Genomic DNA, 19,299 nt, shown 5'->3' on the forward strand with positions numbered 1-19,299 from the left:
ACACACACACTAGGTGTGGCGAAATTATTCTCTGCATTTGACCCATCACCCTTGATCACCCCCTGGGAGGTGAGGGGAGCAGTGGGCAGCAGCGGTGGCCGCGCCCGGGAATCATTTTTGGTGATTTAACCCCCATTGCCAACCCTTGATGCTGAATGCCCAAGTCTAAACTCATCCACGAAAGCTATTCTTTAGAAACAAGTTTCAAACAAATAGCCCGTCCTTCTGCAACCTTCAATCACTGCGGTTGACAAATGAAACATAAAGACGCCATTGTTAGCAATGTAGTAGGCAAAAAAGTTAATTACCTCTGCCAGGTGGTAATGTAATTGTTGCAGTTGGTTTAATTGTCAGTTACTTACTAACTTAATTAAAAAACTCAAAATGTTATAGGCAGATTTGTTTAAACTTTTCGGAAATGTCTTAAATGAGTGATTCGATTTTGTGCCTGATCTGGATCATTTCGACTGAATTATCTTACGTTTACATTATAAGCCTCTTTTTCTCTGTGTAAATGCCAGTTGCCCGCAGAGACATTGGATGATTGACAAGAGTGTTCACACCGTTTCTTTCATTCAGCTATGGATAGATGAAAAGCTGCCATAATCTTGTTAGCGAACTTCCAGGAAATATCTAAAATGGGATAGGGAACAAGTAATTCACATTTTGAGGCTGTACCGAATAATTTCTACTAAGTTACCTTACGTTTACATTACAAGCTTCAACTTCTGTCTTTTTGTATATTTGCGGCACTGCCTCCACTGACACAGACGAAGACACTGAATGCCTGACTGAAGCTTGACTACAATTTGTTCATTACGCTATAGAAAGCTCAAAAGTTATGGTTGATAAGGAACAAGACAAAGACACTTGATGACTAAGGCTTCACTACATTTTTTTATTGGGCTACAGAAAGCTCAAAAAGTTATGGTAAATAAGGAACAAGTAATTACATTTTGGGGGTGATCTGGCTCTGATTCAGGACTTTCTTACTATAGGGAGGTTAGGGCCTGGCACAGGTCAGCTCTCTGATTGCTTTTCTGCAGTACCATTTCCAAATGTATATGTCCAACAATGCAACTTATAATGCTGATTTCGAGGGACAAAAACTAGTCAGAAGTGCTAATCACGGATATTACAGGAGCTTCTATTACTGTTTAGACTGAAGAGCATTCTTTCTTTGAAAGTCAACTTGGGATTGGTGAGGATTCTGTGACTTTCTGAGTAGGAAATCTGGCCTCGGGGGTCATTCCAGTTAAGTACAACTATACATACATCTGTCCATTTTCTACCACATCGAAGAGCCTATCCCAGCTGCACTCGGGCAGAAGGCAGGGTACACCCTGGACAAGTCGCCACCTTATCGCAGGGCCAACAAAGACAGACAACCATTCACAATCCCATTCACCAACATGGGTATTACTACTTCCCAGTACAAATGGAACGCAACATTAAAACACTTTGGAACATGAACGCTCTCTAGGCGGCCGTGTAAAGATTGCAAACAGCCCTTTTAATAGGCTTTTAACATAAGTCAAATCATAATTATACTAGTAAAAAAAAAAAGAAAATCTACTTTTACCAAGCATTACATCAATTCAACCGTTAGTATTTTCGTACTTTCTGCAGATAATGTGCTTTATGTTTACATACTTTTTGCCATATCTGCAGGATACAGCAATAAACTGAAACAGTGGGCAACAGCAATTGAGCCTTTGTCTTTTGTCTGGGGGAAGCTTCAACTGCATGCAGAGCTTTTACTCGTCGGAAGGATGGTGGGTTTTAAGATAGCACGCGTTATGATCTGTCACCATTTGCCAAGACTGGAGCGCTTACTTGTGGAGGAAATCCTCATGGCAGCTGTCCCCAATGTCATCATCATTTAGCACGGTGTCTTTTATCTAGTCAGGGGAAACAAATGACATAGTTTTAGTGGATAGTAGATTGGGACTTTGCATAATTTGCTATGAAATTATGATGCAAACTATTTGCTGTTTAGAAAGTGTAAGAAACAGCCAGTGAGATTCTACAAATTGGCTTTGATGCTTTTGATGTGCAGGATTAGTGCTGATGTATATTGACCACAGTAGCTATGTAAGTAACTACTTGCAAACTGGAAATAAAGATTTTTACTTAAAAGTTCTTCTGTTTTACTTTGAAGTAACACATTTATAACTTGAGATGGAACCTTTTATCAGGCATGTGATTTGAACTTAATGAAAAAGACTGAAAATAAGCCACGGGTCTGGGGACCACAGGTCCTTGTGGGGGGACAAGCTCCTGTTTTTTTCAGCAATTGAACATGCAAAAATTAGCACACAAAAAAAGCACAATTTAAAGAGGTTTTAGTGTTTAAAGAATTGAAAAACTATCAACAGAGTTTACATAAATACACACCCCATTCATTCAAATGAATCACTATGTCTGTTTCAGTCACTATGCTATTTAGGCCATATCTACACTAAATCGTTTAACACCTTAAACTAATAATTATTTGGCCTAAGCCCCATCTCAGCCACACTAAACCAGCGTTTAAGGTTCCCCTCCTCGGACAAATTTTTACACGGGTAAGTCAGCCGTGTAATTCTTGAATCTCCGGCACTTAGCTTTGTATGGACTCATTGATCGTGAGGAAGTGACGCCAGAAAGAACACGCCTGCACAAGAAGTGACATCAGAAAGAACGCGCCACAGCCAGCTTCATAATAAAGCGGTTTTGTAACTCGGAGCTAACCACCGGAAATATGAAGCCGAGTCATCCAGACATGCCCGTTTGTCATTCTTCTACATGTACAGACGCTTGTGGAAATCACACATGAATACCTTAAGACAGGGGTCACCAACCTTTTTGAAACCAAGAGCTACTTCTTGGGTACTGATTAATGCGAAGGGCTACCAGTTTGATACACACTTAAATAAATTGCCAGAAATAGCCAATTTGCTCAATTTACCTTTAACTCTATGTTATTATTAATAATTAATGATATTTATCATTGTGGAAACACTGATCATCTTAATGATTTCTCACAATAAATATATATAGAAACAGATAAATATCAATATGCAACACTTTATTTTTATATTTTCTCTAAGTGCACATTTTTCAAATTGAACATTTTCAAATGATCACTTCTAAGACAACTCATGTAAAATATAAAAGTCAACTCTCAAATTTTTAAATAAATCATGTCACACTTTGAACTGGACACCAAATCTGTTATCTGTTTCTTTGTAAGTTAGTGAAGACCAAGTCTTTAAAATATTTTCTTGGATTTTCAATTTGTATTTGAGTTTTGTCTCTCTTAGAATTAAAAATGTCGAGCAAAGCAAAGACTAGCTTGCTAGTAAATAAATAAAATTTAAAAAATAGAGGCAGCTCACTGGTAAGTGCTGCTATTTGAGCTATTTTTAGAACAGGCCAGCGGGCTACTCATCTGGTCCTTACGGGCTACCTGGTGCCCGTGGGCACCGCGTTGGTGACCCCTGCCTTAAGAGAAAGCGATTGCAGCTATTTTGGATACAACACTTCCCAGACGGCAAGAGAACTTTCCAATGTCCAGCCGGGTTAGCTGGGATGCTACTTAGCGAAAAACTTTGTCCATTTGTCGAAGGAGAGTCATTGAGAAAGTGAGCTCCCGTGGATGTGATAAAAAAGGTGGCGTGTGCTTTGTATTACCTGGTCGTCGAGGAAAACAGCGAATGCATTTGGACTGGCAAAGCAGACTGTACCAGTTATTGTCCGCCATGAATGTCGCGGACTCAACGTCTAGGTCCAGAGTATATAAAGTCCCCAAAAAGGAATGGACAATGAAGGTGAAAGCAAAAGAGTGAGGAGTGTCCTGACCACATATCTAGATCCCTAGTTTGATTGATGTAAAATGTTCTTTATCACATTGTTTACGTGTCTAATAAAGATTTGATTAATTTATGAGGGCTCAGGTGTGATTCACTACAATAGGGCCCCACAGCACTCTGGATTCCAGTTAATTGAAATACCACAACACTAGATATTGTTCAGATAAGTTACATTTAAGAACTTGCACACAAAGCAACACTGGAGATGACTATGACGTGCGCATTTTCCCCGCTTGCGTACTAGGTCGTGTTGCGCCGGCGGACGGAGGGGGGCGGGGGTCTTACACGATGGCATTGTTGTGTGTGGACACGGATAAGGTTAGGTGGGATTTACCCTGGATAACCTTATCCAGCTTAGTGTAAACGGGGCCTTAGTCACTACAGTAATTACAACTTGTGTTCACATCCACAGGAACCACATGGGTTAGCCTACTTTATACATTATTTACAACCTTACTAGTGTTCACTTCACCGCCACAGATGGTTAATCTAGTTATTGACATTATTTACACATTACTTTGGTTTATTCACACATTACTTTGGCATTTTTGCTTTGATGGCTCTGACATGAGCCTTCCTGGCAAATTTCTGAGCAGCTTGCATTTTCCTTTTTGTTTCTGCTTTAGTGGATTCTGCCTTGGATTTTATAGTTAATTTCTGTCTCTTCGACTCCCTCTCCACTTCTAACTGCTCCAAATGCAAAAATCATGCAACAATCATAAAGAGTACAAACAGTGTTTATTCCATTAGCTAACTTCCTTTATCTGAATAGCCATTTGTGATTTATAGCATGAAATAACAAATACCTTGCAGTAATGTTGTTTATGTTTCAAAATGTTCAATGTCAAAATATAAACAGTAGAAATAATGAACTAAAGTCAGCTACTGTCTTGTTCTGAAACACCAATGAAAATGAAATGTAGCATTTAGACAGGCTATACTGTAGCAAAAGTCAACACGTCTTCCACAATCACGTGTGTTCATAAATGTGTATTCCATGTCTTCCATGTCAAGAGCAGTTTTGATTTGGGCTTACGTGGTAACCAACTAAAATGAATGTGTTGGCCATTGTTTTATCCAGACGCATACATTTGTTCAAATGTGGCCAGGTAGACGCATTGTGGGTTTCCTGGATGTTGTCTACATCGCTAAATAAAAATCTTAGAAAGAAAATCTCTCTGCCATCTTGCACTAGTTTTTTTTAATATATATTGTAAATCGCCCGCTTGAATATTCCCTCTTCTCTTCTCCGACTCTATCGTCGTCATTTGGGATGTGCGTGTCTGTTGTGATTTCCCTTGCAGGTTCGATGGCCCGTCCTATCATGCCTCTGATTGGCTTGCCCGTAATGTTTTGCCCTAATCTTAATCAATCGTGACTCATCATTGTAAACCAACCATCCAGTCATGGATTTTCTTTTACGTAAACCAACCAATCATCATTTATTTTGTCCCCCTGCCCGTGGAGTTGCACTAGTCCATTTCTCTCTTTCTCTTCTCCCTCTCTTTTCTTTTGTAGCATGTAGCTTAGCTAACCGCTACATAGGTCTGAAAATAGCTAAGCTACAGAAATCGGTACTTGTTTAAAAAGTAGCTAAGCTACTGGGAAATGTAGTTAAGCTACATAGCTTCGATACTTAAGTTAATCATTTTTAATGGGAAACCATTTTTACCACTGCAGCCGCAAACCGGAATAGATTATCAAAAACCGTACTCATTACGGGAAAACCGCAGTTGTTGGCAGGTATGGCAAAGAGACGGATCAAGATTTTAACACACAATGTAGGTCGGAAAAAACAAATAAAAACTGAAAATATTTTTACAGAGATAAAATATAGACGGAAAAATCACAAGCCTGTTTTATGTAGATTTTTTTGTGTAACCTACATTTTTTCTTGCAACCTAAAGCATAACAATTAAACAAGAGACAGCTTGTTTCCCAAATTAGGGGCCCTGTGAAAGGCGAGGTAAAACTGTACATTTAAGAGTGAAATAGTTTCCAACCTCAAAATATAAATTTAGTGGTACTCTGGGTGTGCATCTCTACCTTCAAAGGCAATCCGATAAAAACGGTACGATTCACTAACAATACATTTTAAAACATTACGATTCGATGCGATTAGAATTTGATGCGATACGATTCATTGTGATTCAATGCAGATGGAAGTTTTGCATGGTGAAAAGAAAATTAAACGTATCCTTTATCATGTCAGAACAATGTCATGTGTTTACTTTTTAAATAGACACATACAAAACAGGCAGTTCCTGTAATATTATCAAATAGAACTATCAACTTCAAGGCATTGCAACCCATACACTTAAAGAAAAGAAGATGTGTGAGTTAAAAAATGCAAATTGTAATTAGAACTGTAAATAAAGTGTTGATTCTTAGTTTAGTTGTATTTTTCTTTAATCTACGTCGTAAATGTTACAGTATCAATTTTGTTCAAAAGACGGAAGCGCTGTGATATTCATACACAAACCAAAGGGACGGCGTGGCGAAGTTGGTAGGGTGGCTGTGCCAGCAATCGGAGTGTTGCTGGTTACTGGGGTTCAATTCCCACCTTCTACCTTCCTAGTCACGTCCGTTGTGTCCTTGGGCAAGACACTTAACCCTTTGCCTCTGATGGCTGCTGGTTAGCGCCTTGCATGGCAGCTCCCGCCATCAGTGTGTGAATGTGTGTGTGAATGGGTAAATGTGGAAATACTGTCAAAGCGCTTTGAGTACCTTGAAGGTAGAAAAGCGCTATACAAGTATAACCCATTTATCATTTATTATAAATCTATTGACTGGCTTAGAAGGGTTGTGATATTCACAAATCAACCAAATCTATTGACTGGCTTACTGATGTAGTAGAATTTCTGACCTTTTGACCTATATTGCATGTCTAATGGGAATGTACGCTCATTTGATTTCTTTCCTATTCTGTGCCAGTGGGACAAAAGTGAATGTTAAGTCGTGCCAACCTGTCTACAGAATGTGTTGACTGTCTAAAGGATTCGAGTTGTTATGGAACAGATAGGAAAAGATAAAAGACATTGACGCACTCGATAAGGAACTATGACGCACAAAAGACATATAAAAAATGGCAGAAGACCGGAACTCGAGAGTGATTTTGGCTTGTGTGTGTCTTGTTTGCTCCGGAGTAACTTGTGGTTTGTCTGCACGGCCAACTCAATTCAACCTGCACTTCTGATAATGGGTAAATAAATTTGTTGTACTAAACTACTTTTGTTGCCTGCTTAAGCTTCGGACAATCCACTACACAAATTGGCGTCACGAACAGGATGGTTTAGAAGCTACAGGTCGACAGCCGCTCCCGCTCTCAGTCAGGCAGACAGTGTGCTGCACGCGCGCATAACAAGGTAAGCGTTTTGCTTAAAGTGTAAACATTTTCTGCGATAAGACTAATTGCTGAATCTATTTTTGATAAAAGATAGGTTTAGTCAGGTTCTCCAAAAACAACCTGGAATGGGGTAAATTATGGTTGGATTGAGTTGTTTTATATGTGATCATTTCTCTGTGTGTTTGTTGAAAACTTGTGATTTCTTGTTTTTAACATAAGGGGATTGTTGATAGAATTTTGGTGGTTTGGAGTGTAGAAGCATAGACGATGTGAGACGAAAAATTTCTTTTAACCTCTTCATCCTCTGTCGTTGTTGGCAGAGGATGCTTCTTTCTGCAAGTGCATTAGGTTAGCCGGAGTTGGACACAGCGAAATTTAAGGCAAGGTTGGCTAAACTGGTGTGACATTTGACCCACACAAATCTATTGACGTCTATGAAGGTCCTACGTATCTGTCTATGTGGAAGCTGCAGCCGGGTAAAAAGCCTGATATAAGGTGATCGTTCAGTGACTCCGGTAAAGGAGATCAACTGAGCCAAGTTGTCACGAATTTGGAAATTTGCTGCAGTATAGATGGATAGAGTAAGGGCTCCATATGGTAGAGCCTTGGTGAAACTATATGGACTGACCAGACACGATGTACTGTAGGATTGGGGGGTGATTCCTGGTGATTCTACAGCGCCTTAGGCTGTTATCCGTGTTGGTCAGGAAGGAAAAGCAGGGTTTGCTCCGCTGAATGGGTTAATCGCCGTTGTATGAGTAATGATGGGACATGTGTTTGTTAATGAGACGGCCGATTCCACAAAAGCATGCGTGCATTAGTTGTTTATATTGGTCCGGACCAGGGGGGCGTGGTTTGAGGGATAAAAATGTGTGTTTTTTAAAATTTATATACATATAAATCTGCGTATTGTAATAACATTTGTGTAGCACCTGGTTTCTTATCTGGTTTAATTCTCCCCTTCCTTTTCCTCCCCCCCTCTCGCAACCTCCCCCCTTCACGCTTTTTCTCACAGCCCCGCTATCTGTAAAAGTTTGGAAATTGTCTAAAATGTGTGTGCGTGTGAGAAAATAGACAAAGTTATGTACAGGAAAAACACATGAGTGAATGATCCATCCATATAATTATTTTCTTCCGCTTATCAAGAGGTTGGATCGCGGAGGCAGCAGCCTAAGCAGGGAGGCTCCCCCTCTTGGGCGCTGCGAGCGAATTCCAGTCATTTGAATTTGTTTTTAACTGTACTGGTGATTGTGACTGTGCGATATTACAGTTGTTTTACACACTGAGATTTTGAGTACGGGAAAAAAGGCTCTTGCTCGCTGGTAAATTCTCTGTGTGTGAGTGACTGTGTGACGCATATAAAGAAAAAAAGAAAAAGAAAAAAAGGGAGTCTCAGCTGGGAGACATTTTGAGATAAGAGTGTGTGCGTGTGACGAGGCTGTGTGAGTGACAGCTGCGTGAGGCGTGGGCTGAAGAGGTGTGACAATGTTAGCATAGCATTGAGCTAGGTTAGCATTGTGTTAGCATAGCATTGAGCTAGGTTAGCATTGTGTTAGCATAGCATTGGGCTAGGTTAGCAAAAGTTTGCTTATTGAGGCATAGTAAGGCTAAGTTATCATCTAGCTTGGCATTACTAAGTGTGGTTGAACAGTTATTCTCGGTCTGTAGAGTGTGCTAGTAGTAGGTGCTTGCTAAGTCCAGTAAAATAATAGATATATGGAAAATTACACGTTTAAATATCAATAAATAAATACGGATTGTGGGACATTGAAACATTGTTTAATTCATCATTCATTTATATGTTTAGTATACTTTTTTGGTACAGCCTTGTTGCTTATCTGATCCATCCAGTTTCTGTGTGGAAGTTGAGACAAACACACACGCACGAACATCATAGATTAGGACACATTGTAACTTTGAATTAATAGTTATACAACAAATAAATTAATAATATTGAATTTAAATTTGATAAAGATAAATTGATCATACATTGACATTTTAATTTTTTTAGGAATAAACACACAATAAAATAAAAGTTAAATTTATATTCTAATACATCTAAGGGCATCTGTGAAACATAGAGTCTGAAGAAGTACAGATAAGAGCCACTCAGCGCAATTGTCAAAACAAAACGTAGAGAAGCGTTAAACAAATTTTAATCAGAAGGAAGACAGACCAAAATATGAGAACTTAAGTAAACAGACAGCAAGTAAACCAGAAATAATAATGTAAATAAATAACAAAGAAAGCAAATTTCTATGTGACATTGGTGCATGTAGAATTACAAATAGAGAATAAAACTAAATGGAAATAACTGTCTGCAAGATGAGCATGACGTCATGAATTGTGCTCGGGTTAGTAATAGATAGATAGATAGACAGATAAAACGTTATTGATTCCTTCAGGAGAGTTCCCTCAGGAAGAAGAACTAAAAAGTAAACAGTAACTAATAAGGGTATAAATGGAAATAAAATAGAAAAATATTACAAGGAGAATAAAAATAGAACAGTAAAATAAGAGAAACTAGGCATTAACGACCATGATATAAAAAAGTATTGCACTGTCATTGTTTTGCATTCCCTGTCATCCTAGCCCCCTCAAAGAGGAGTTGTACAGTGTAATGAAGTATGAGACAAAGGATTTTTTATAGGCTAAACCAGTAGTTCTCAAAGGAGGGTATGGTGTTTCCGCCCGGACAAAAAAGGGGGGTACTTGAAGGTATGCCAAAGGGTACCTGAGATTTTAAATATTTTAAAATAGCGACAATTCAAAATCCTTTATAAATATAATTATAGAAGAATAATTCTTCAACAAAATAAATATTTAGAATTAAGTTCACGAGCCCAGATGGATCTCTATTGCAATATCCAAAGAAGGTTGATGATTGATTATATGTATAGAAATCTGTATTATAATTTAATCACTTGTTTAATTTTTAAAACGTTTTAGTTATTCTTATATTTTTTGTCCAAATAAGTCAAGTAAAACCACAACAAATGAGCAATATGGTGCACTGTTATACAATTTAATAAATCAGAAAATGATGACATTATGCTGTATTTTATTTCTTTAGTTTACTGGGAAAAAAGGTTGAAAACCACTGCCCTAAATCATATCTAAAGCTAAAATTATTTTATAAGACTGATTATTTTGGATTATTGTGTTTGTATTGTGAGAGAAGGAGAGAAAGTGAGAGAGAGAGGAAGAGAGAGCAGGTGAAAAAACAGAATGAGGGTGAAGAGGATGGTTTGAGAAAATATGGGAAAAGGATGTTTATAACCTTACGTTATGTGAATGGTTTCTAGGAGAACAGAAAATAGAAACATTGTGTGAAGTGTAAGGAAGAGATGGATACAGGATGTTGTTTGTAAAGGAAAACGGAAGTGAAGAAAAGATGAGAAAGTGACAAATGAAGGTATTCGTAAATGGTATGCTGTTGATTGTGTTTAGCTGCAAGTTTGTTTGTTTGTTTAGTTGTTTAAGTGAATGGGAAGAAATCAATAGGAATAATTACATGCAAAATGGAATAAAACTATGAGTGCGATAGATAATGAATGAATAAATGAAATAAGTTTATTTTGGTCATATAATCAACCATCAACCAATTTGTGTGAGCAGTTTAACAGTAAATTAGACATATTAACAATCATACACATTTACACACAGAAAACAAAAAAGAAAAAGAATGACCGAAAAAAGAATAGGCGGAAGCCAAAGCTTATATTGGCCTATGATATACAATTACTGAACATTAAATTACCTGGAACATCAACGTTAAAAGATGAAAGTAATTGTTACTATATTTTATAATGTTGAGAAAACTTTACTTTTCAAGGGTCTCCAAAACCATAACAAAAAACTACATGTGTTCAGTTCATCACTGAGGATGGTACATCATTTAACTCCTAAAACTGAAATACATTTGTGTTTTTATTTTTATTTTACTTGACCTATTTTAAAAAATCAATATCCCCCGTAAATGATAGTTTTCTCCTCATAATGTAAATAAGCTAAGAATACAAACTGGAAGGCTGTTGTTCTTTACTCGGAAACATAATTGCCATTGTTTTAAAATTAAATTATCTGAACATTTAACACATTATGACTTAAAAAATGGATTGATATGATCATAATAATAATGCTTTGTGTAATATTGAAATTAGCCTTTTAATTTTAAGTATTGGGTCTATATTTCTTCTATAAACATTTCCCCAAACTTCAAAACAATATTACATATGGAAAAATAAATGAATAATATAACATGTGCAGACATTTCTTATTCAGCATGTGTTTAACTTTATACCGAATAGCAATGGATTTGGATATTTTTCTTTAATATGTTCAATATGCGGCTTCCAACATATTAATGATCAATTACTATTCTCAAGAATGTAGTTTATATACTCTGTCAATTTCCACTTGATTCAACTTTAATTTGTGTTTCACAATTTGACTTTGCACCCTGGACAGGTCGCCACCTCATCACAGGGCCAACACAGATAGATAGACAGACAACATTCACACACTAGGGCAAATTTAGTCTTATTAATTTCTACATATTGAGATCTATTACTTAAAATAACTACCTAACCACTGTTGTGAAACACCTTTCTAATTTATGGGAGTATTGGGATAGGACTGAGGAAGATGTCTGCTGTGGTGGTGGTTAGTTTGGAAATCAATTTAACAAAAGTAAGTTTAAGTCAGGTAACTTTAAAGTGCAGTCTGACATTTTAGTTTGGAGTAAATTATAGTTTTATTTAGACATTGCAGTACACCATACCATACGCCCGGGAACAAATACAGCAGTTACTGTCAGACTCTAATCCGGATTACCTTGTCTAGCAGAGACATGGTTAAAACCCACAACAACTTTCGTTCTAATTAATGTCCCGGGGGACAAGATTACAGAAAAGACAGATCGAGTGACAAAGGGGGGAGGAATTATGATTCATGAAAGGGAAAACATTAAAAGTAGATCAATTTGAGAATGTTGAAATTAAAATCACATTTTCCTCAGAAATGTATTTCAAGGTAATTGTAGTATACCGACCGACCACAGCTAAAGACATTTTTCTTGATTCATGTTCAGACATCCTCAAACAGCATAGTATGAAAGAAGTAACGTCATGGGAGACGTTAATCTGGACTGGTTAAATAAAACACGTAGAAAGAAACTTAAAGGCCTACTGAAACCCACTACTACCAACCACGCAGTCTGATAGTTTATATATCAATGATGAAATCTTAACATTGCAACACATGCCAATACGGCCGGGTTAACTTATAAAGTTCAATTTTAAAATTCCCGCCACACTTCCGGTTGAAAAACTCCTTTGGATATGATTTATGCGCGTGACGTCACAAAAGCAACGGAAGTGGTTGGACCCCATCGGACCCGATAGAAAAGCCTCTTGTTTTCTTCGACAAAATTCCACATTATTCTGGACATCTGTGTTGGTGAATCTTTTGCAATTTGTTTAATGAACAATGGAGACTGCAAAGAAGAACGTTGTAGGTGGGATCGATCGGTGTCTTAGCGGCTAAGTACAATACTGTAATATCTGTGATATTTGCATTAGTGTACTGTCTTTAAGGGTTTGGGGAACGCGCATGCGCGAGTGAGTTGGCGGAGAACTTGTGTGTGTGAGCGTGAGTTTTGGCTAACAGCAGCTCGTGTAAGTGTGTGCGTTACTTTTTGAACTACAACCAGTTACCGCTTTTTAATAAAGCGATTGAGCAGCGCTTCCTCGTCTGTGTGACTCCTTCTCCACTGCGGGGCATTACAATACTTACAGCAACACAACAAGGACTACTTACCCTGACGCCTAGCCGATACTTGCCGCCAAACCCACGGATGAAGTCCTTCGTCGTGCCGTTGATCGCTGGAATGCAGGTGAGCACGGCTGTTGATGGATTTCTATCTTCATTTGAGAACGATGCTACGCGCTAGCTCAGTAGCTAAGTGTGTCACCGATGTATTGTCTTGGAGATAAGTCACTTTAAATGTCCATTTCGCGTGCTCGACTCTCATTTTCAAGAGGATATAGTATCCGAGGTGGTTTAAAATACAAATCTGTGATTCACAATAGAAAAAGGAGAGAGTACATAGTTCTGTGAGGTCTGGTTGCTAAGTTAGCTTCAATGGCGTCGTTAGCACAGCATTGTTAACCTTCGCCAGCCTGGAAATCATTAACCGTGTATTTACATGTCCACGGTTTAATAGTATTGTTGATTTTCTATCTATCCTTCCATTAAGGGGTTTATTTATTTTGTTTCTATCTTCATTTGAGAACGATGCTATCGCGCTAGCTCAGTAGCTAAGTGTGTCACCGATGTATTGTCTTGGAGATAAAAGTCACTTTAAATGTCCATTTCGCGTGCTCGACTCTCATTTTCAAGAGGATATAGTATCCGAGGTGGTTTAAAATACAAATCTGTGATTCACAATAGAAAAAGGAGAGAGTACATAGTTCTGTGAGGTCTGGTTGCTAAGTTAGCTTCAATGGCGTCGTTAGCACAGCATTGTTAACCTTCGCCAGCCTGGAAATCATTAACCGTGTATTTACATGTCCACGGTTTAATAGTATTGTTGATTTTCTATCTGTCCTTCCATTAAGGGGTTTATTTATTTTGTTTCTATCTTCATTTGAGAACGATGCTATCACGCTAGCTCAGTAGCTAAGTGTGTCACCGATGTATTGTCTTGGAGATAAAAGTCACTTTAAATGTCCATTTCGCGTGCTCGACTCTCATTTTCAAGAGGATATAGTATCCGAGGTGGTTTAAAATACAAATCCGTGATCCACAATATAAAAAGGAGAGTGTGGAATCCAATGAGCCAGCTTGCACCTAAGTTACGGTCAGAGCGAAAAAAGATACGTCAATCACTGCCTCTCAAGTCGTTCACTGTAACGTTCCTCATCTACAAATCTTTCATCCTCGCTCAAATTAATGGGGTAATCATCACTTTATCGGTCCGAATCTCTCTCGCTCCATTGTAAACAATGGGGAATTGTGAGGAATACTAGCTCCTGTGACGTCACGCTACTTCCGGTACAGGCAAGGCTTTTTTTTATCAGCGAGCAAAAGTTGCGAACTTTATCGTCGATTTTCTCTACTAAATCCTTTCAGCAAAAATATGGCAATATCGCGAAATGATCAAGTATGACACATAGAATGGATCTGCTATTCCCGTTTAAATAAAAAAAAATCATTTCAGTAGGCCTTTAAGGATATTATAAACGGCTTCTACATGATACAAATGATAAGCAGCTCTACTAGAATTACAATTGGATGACAAAAAGCAAAGAGAACATCTGTAAATACACAAATACAAAACCAGAAAGAAGAGTGCTAAAATAAAAATACCATTGGATTAATAAAACAATTTGGATTCTAATAAAGACATGAGGACTCAGCTCTCATAAGAGAAATTATAACAGGTCTAAATACAGATCGTATGATTTAAAAGTTTGGAGGAACAAAGTTACAATGTTTATGCGGAAGTTTAAGGCTGACTTTCACTTAGAATTAATCAAAGTTGCAAAAGGGAACATTAGAAAGTTATGGAAAACCAGATACAAACTTACGGAAAGAGAGCAAACAAGAAACAACACTGTAACATTAAATATCAATGGCGCTACTATCGCAGACAGTCTGGACATAAGTAATAATTTTAATGAACATTTCATCCAGTCTGTACAAACCCTGAATAAAAAATCCCTCAAAATCAGTGCAAATAATTGTCATTTATTCAGGACGGACTAATTTTAGAATTAACAAATGAAACAAAGTTAAACAAAATCTTCACTGCATTATCAGACTCACAATCTAGAGATATATATATGGGTTGGACACTATCTTCCTAAAAACATATAAGGATTGTATTATTGTTCGTATAACAACGATTGATAAATAAATCAATAACGGAAAACACTTTCCCTACCACGTCGAGAAACTGCTACTATAATTAAATCCATAAAGCAGGAAATAAAGAAGACCAGAACATGTACAGACCAATTAGCCTTCTCCACGTTATAACAAAAGGAATAGAAAATTTGAAATAAAAAAAAAAGTGGCTTTGGAGCAATCAAGGCTGCTCAGACGGTCACTAAGATGGGCCTTATGTTGGCACATCAAATTAATGAGTATTATATTTATCCATGAGAGCATTTTTGTTGTAAATTGTGAGGTATGGCTGTTAAAATCTTGGTTGTTTTTACAAATGATGACAGATGTGAACAAGAGCATGTATGGTCTTTGTGTGATGATGTAAATAAGGTGTGGTTGTATTGTATGGTAAGTATGTGTCCATGATGGGGCATTTGGTGACTTTTCTTATAATTGATTACATGCTACAGTATGATTATTTTTGATTAATTATTGATTATTATGAATGTATATATTTATTATGATTAATTAGTGTCATAATTTTATTGCTTGATTTGTGGATCCCCTTAATTTAGGTAGCCAGGGACTACAGATGGAAAGTAGCTATTTAGATATAATCTGGTACAGAACACATCTGTTTCTGAACTTAATGTTTCTGTGCATTGTCCCATCATAGATAGACTAAATTTAATACAACTATTTAGTGAATTATTGAGGCCACAATAATTCACTAGGTGTTGTAAAATATCAAAGTACTATTGCAAAAGCGAACAGTGACCTCAAACATGACCTGTCCTCCGCCTCTGTTCTTGCTGCACTTGACTATCAGCTGCCTTTTCTTTTTCTTGGATGTTTCTGAAACTACTAATACTACTACTACTATTACTATTACTATTACTACGACTAACACTGTCCCTGTGAGAGGGACAGAGGGGGGAGGTGAGTTTGGATTGGGTCAGGTTTGAGCGTGTTGAGGTTTTATTTAATCGATATGATCAATCCGGTACAAGGATAAAGGAACGTAATGATTTAGATTGACAATTGCAGTGGTTGGCGAAAGCAACCCCAACCTCAAAGGAGGGTGCCAATTCAGTAATTAAATGTTTTGTGAATGATCTAATATCCCGACATGGTTTCCCCAAAAAGATTAGGTCAAACAACGGCACCTATTTTAAGAAAACAGGTTATCATCTTCAGTCACAAGATCAGCACTTCTCAGGACCAGCAGCTTCCTAGAAAGGTGGAAAGACCATGAGACCAAAATGGTAAGTTTGTAAAATGTAAAATTTGTGTGCCAGTTCCTCTGTGCAGATTTGAGGATGAAAGCAGCCCCCCCAGATTCCCTTGCACTCGCTAAGAGGGGCACGGTCAAAGCCAATCCAGGACCAACACCCGATACCTGACTGGAAGGAACCCAAGGAGAGACAACACCTTGCCAGCGATGACGAGAACAACTAAGGTTGCCAGCCAATGTGTCCACCGGGACTCCAGCAGCTGTGGAAAGAAGTGTCGGGAGTGCCGAAGCAGCGAGGAGGCCTGAAGCAAGCCGAGGGCCTGGACCAAAGCCCCACGCCCCATACTCTGCCCCAGCCTTCCCCGAAGCCCCCACAGCTCCAACTCTACCTGAGTTTTCCCCAAAGCGGCCAGCGCGCACATGCCACTGAACAGTCTGCCCAATGGACTGAACCCCACCCCAAAGAGAGACAGACTGTTTGAGTGGATCTCTTTCTTCACCAAGGCAGCCAAAAGCCCAACGAGGTGTCGGCAGGCCACCAGCCTGAGGCACCACCGAGCCATCTATATGAGCACTAATCGAACATGGACTCATACGAAATTCAGTTGTGTGTTCAAAATCAATTGATAATTAACAATATTGGTAACTACATTCATTGCAAATGCCGGGAAAAATATTTTTGCAAATGTCTTACAGTCATAAGTCTATATACAATCATCTATTTATGTTCAATGATGTTCATGATCAAAGTATTTGTTATTCCTTTACTAAATCAAAGGGTAGGCCACTAATTGTGTTCTGTGAGATGGTTTTACTGCAGGCTGGTAACAGCGATCGCTCTGAAGGAGGGTCATAGACGGAATTTTTGCCTCGTATAAAAACATTGAGGTTTTTGCCTCTATCTGTGGTTAACTTAGTGGTCTACATCAGAAATGTTTTGGTCCAGTGTCTTAAGACCCTGGAAGGCGGGTATGTAGTAGAATTTCTGACCTTTGACCTATATTGCATGTCTAATGGGAATGTACGCTCATTTGATTTCTTTCCTATTCTGTGCCAGTGGGACAAAAGTGAATGTTAAGTCGTGCCAACCTGTCTACAGAATGTGTTGACTGTCTAAAGGATTCGAGTTGTTATGGAACAGATAGGAAAAGATAAAAGACATTGACGCACTCGATAAGGAACTGTGACGCACAAAAGACATAAAAAATGGCAGAAGACCGGAACTCGAGAGTGATTTTGGCTTGTGTGTGTCTTGTTTGCTCCGGAGTAACTTGTGGTTTGTCTGCACGGCCAACTCAATTCAACCTGCACTTCTGATAATGGGTAAATAAATTTGTTGTACTAAACTACTTTTGTTGCCTGCTTAAGCTTCGGACAATCCACTACACTGACATGAACAATAGGTTTGTTTTTATTTGAAGCATGACAGTGATGAAACATTTACGTCTCAACCAAGGCAGAAACAGCGGCAGCTTTGCACAGAGTGGGTGTGCGCCTCCTCTCTGCTCTGATGAGAATGGAATGGACTTCATTGTTACTGCACTTAAAAGTACAGCGAAATGTGTTTTCAGTACAAGATATCTAAGAGCAGACATTCAGAAGACAGGGCACCGCCTGTGAAGAAAGGCTCACAGCAGCACCGCTTGTACGTTGAGGACAGAGTGATACTGTTGCGCGTAAGGACGGGAGTCGAAGGAGGAGTGTCAAAAGAGGGCGCTATGCTGCTGAGAAGGTGATTGGCTGCAAGCTCCCATCCCTCCAGGACTTGTTCTCCTCCAGGACCAGGAGGCGTGTGGGTCGGATCACAGCTGACTCTGGACACCCTGGACACACACTATTCTCCCCTCTCCCCTCAGGCAGGAGACTACGCTCCATCCAGACCCACACCTCCCGCCACCTGAACAGTTTTTTCCCCTCGGCCATCAGGCACATGAACAATAACTCCTAACAGTAGCTCCTTGAATTCCTTCTAAGTCTATAACAAGATCTGATAGCTCAGTTACAGCTCTTTTTATTACCAAATATGTGTTATATGTGTTTTATGTTGCACGATTGCACCAAGAAAAATTCCTAGTTTGTGAACCCGTTCTCAAATGGCAATAAAACTATTCTGATTCTGATTCTAACAGTTTTAATGAGATTTAGCAATTTGTAATAACAATGGAGCAGTACTCTACATACATGCCTTTGTCTAGTGCAGTGGTTCTCAAATGGGGGTACGCGTACCCCTGGGGGTACTTGAATGTATGCCAAGGGGTACGTGAGATTTTTTTAAAATGTCTGTCAAAAAGAACTGTGAAAAGAAATGCAACAATGCAACATTCAGTGTTGACAGGTAGATTTTTTGTGGACATGTTCCATAAATATTGATGTTAAAGATTTCTTTTTTTGTGAAGAAATGTTTAGAATTAAGTTCATGAATCCAGATGGATCTCTATTACAATCCCCAAAGAGGGCACTTTAAGTTAATGATTACGTCTATGTGTAGAAATCTTTATTTATAATTGAATCACTTGTTTATTTTTCAACAAGTTTTTAGTTATTTTTATATAATTTTTTCCAAATAGTTCAAGAAAGACCACAACAAATGAGCAATATTTTGCACTGCTATACAATTTAATGAATCAGAAACTGATGACATAGTACTGTATTTTACTTCTTTATCTTTTTTTCAACCAAAAATGCTTTGCTCTGATTAGGGGGTACTTGAATTAAAAACATGTTCACAGGTGGTACATCACTGAAAAAAGGTTGAGAACCACTGGTCTAGTGTGTGCACAACAACGGAAATGTGTTCTCTTCAAACCCGTCCGACCGGAACTGTCTAACCATAACTTAAGTTCCGTGGGTGAATTATGTACACTCACTACAATACGCGCTTTCATGTCTCCAAACATCCAAAAAAGTTGCTAGATTTTTCACTTGTTGCTTTTGAGCCACTAAGAGAAGTTGGAAAGATACTAGATTTAGCA

The 19,299-nt window shown here is 38.3% G+C and overlaps 1 protein-coding gene across 1 annotated transcript in view; it reads right to left on the minus strand.

The window, feature by feature from the left end:
* The window catches only part of c9orf72 (C9orf72-SMCR8 complex subunit), an 82,890-nt gene that overhangs the window by 54,983 nt on the left and 8,608 nt on the right, over nt 1–19,299 (minus strand). Inside the window, exon 4 of the mRNA XM_062042313.1 lies at nt 1,837–1,901. Coding sequence (XP_061898297.1) covers nt 1,837–1,901 — 65 coding nt within the window. The remainder of the gene's footprint in view (nt 1–1,836; nt 1,902–19,299) is intronic.

Source organism: Entelurus aequoreus, linkage group LG03 (genome assembly GCF_033978785.1).
Source record: "Entelurus aequoreus isolate RoL-2023_Sb linkage group LG03, RoL_Eaeq_v1.1, whole genome shotgun sequence".
NCBI classification, from domain to species: domain Eukaryota; kingdom Metazoa; phylum Chordata; class Actinopteri; order Syngnathiformes; family Syngnathidae; genus Entelurus; species Entelurus aequoreus.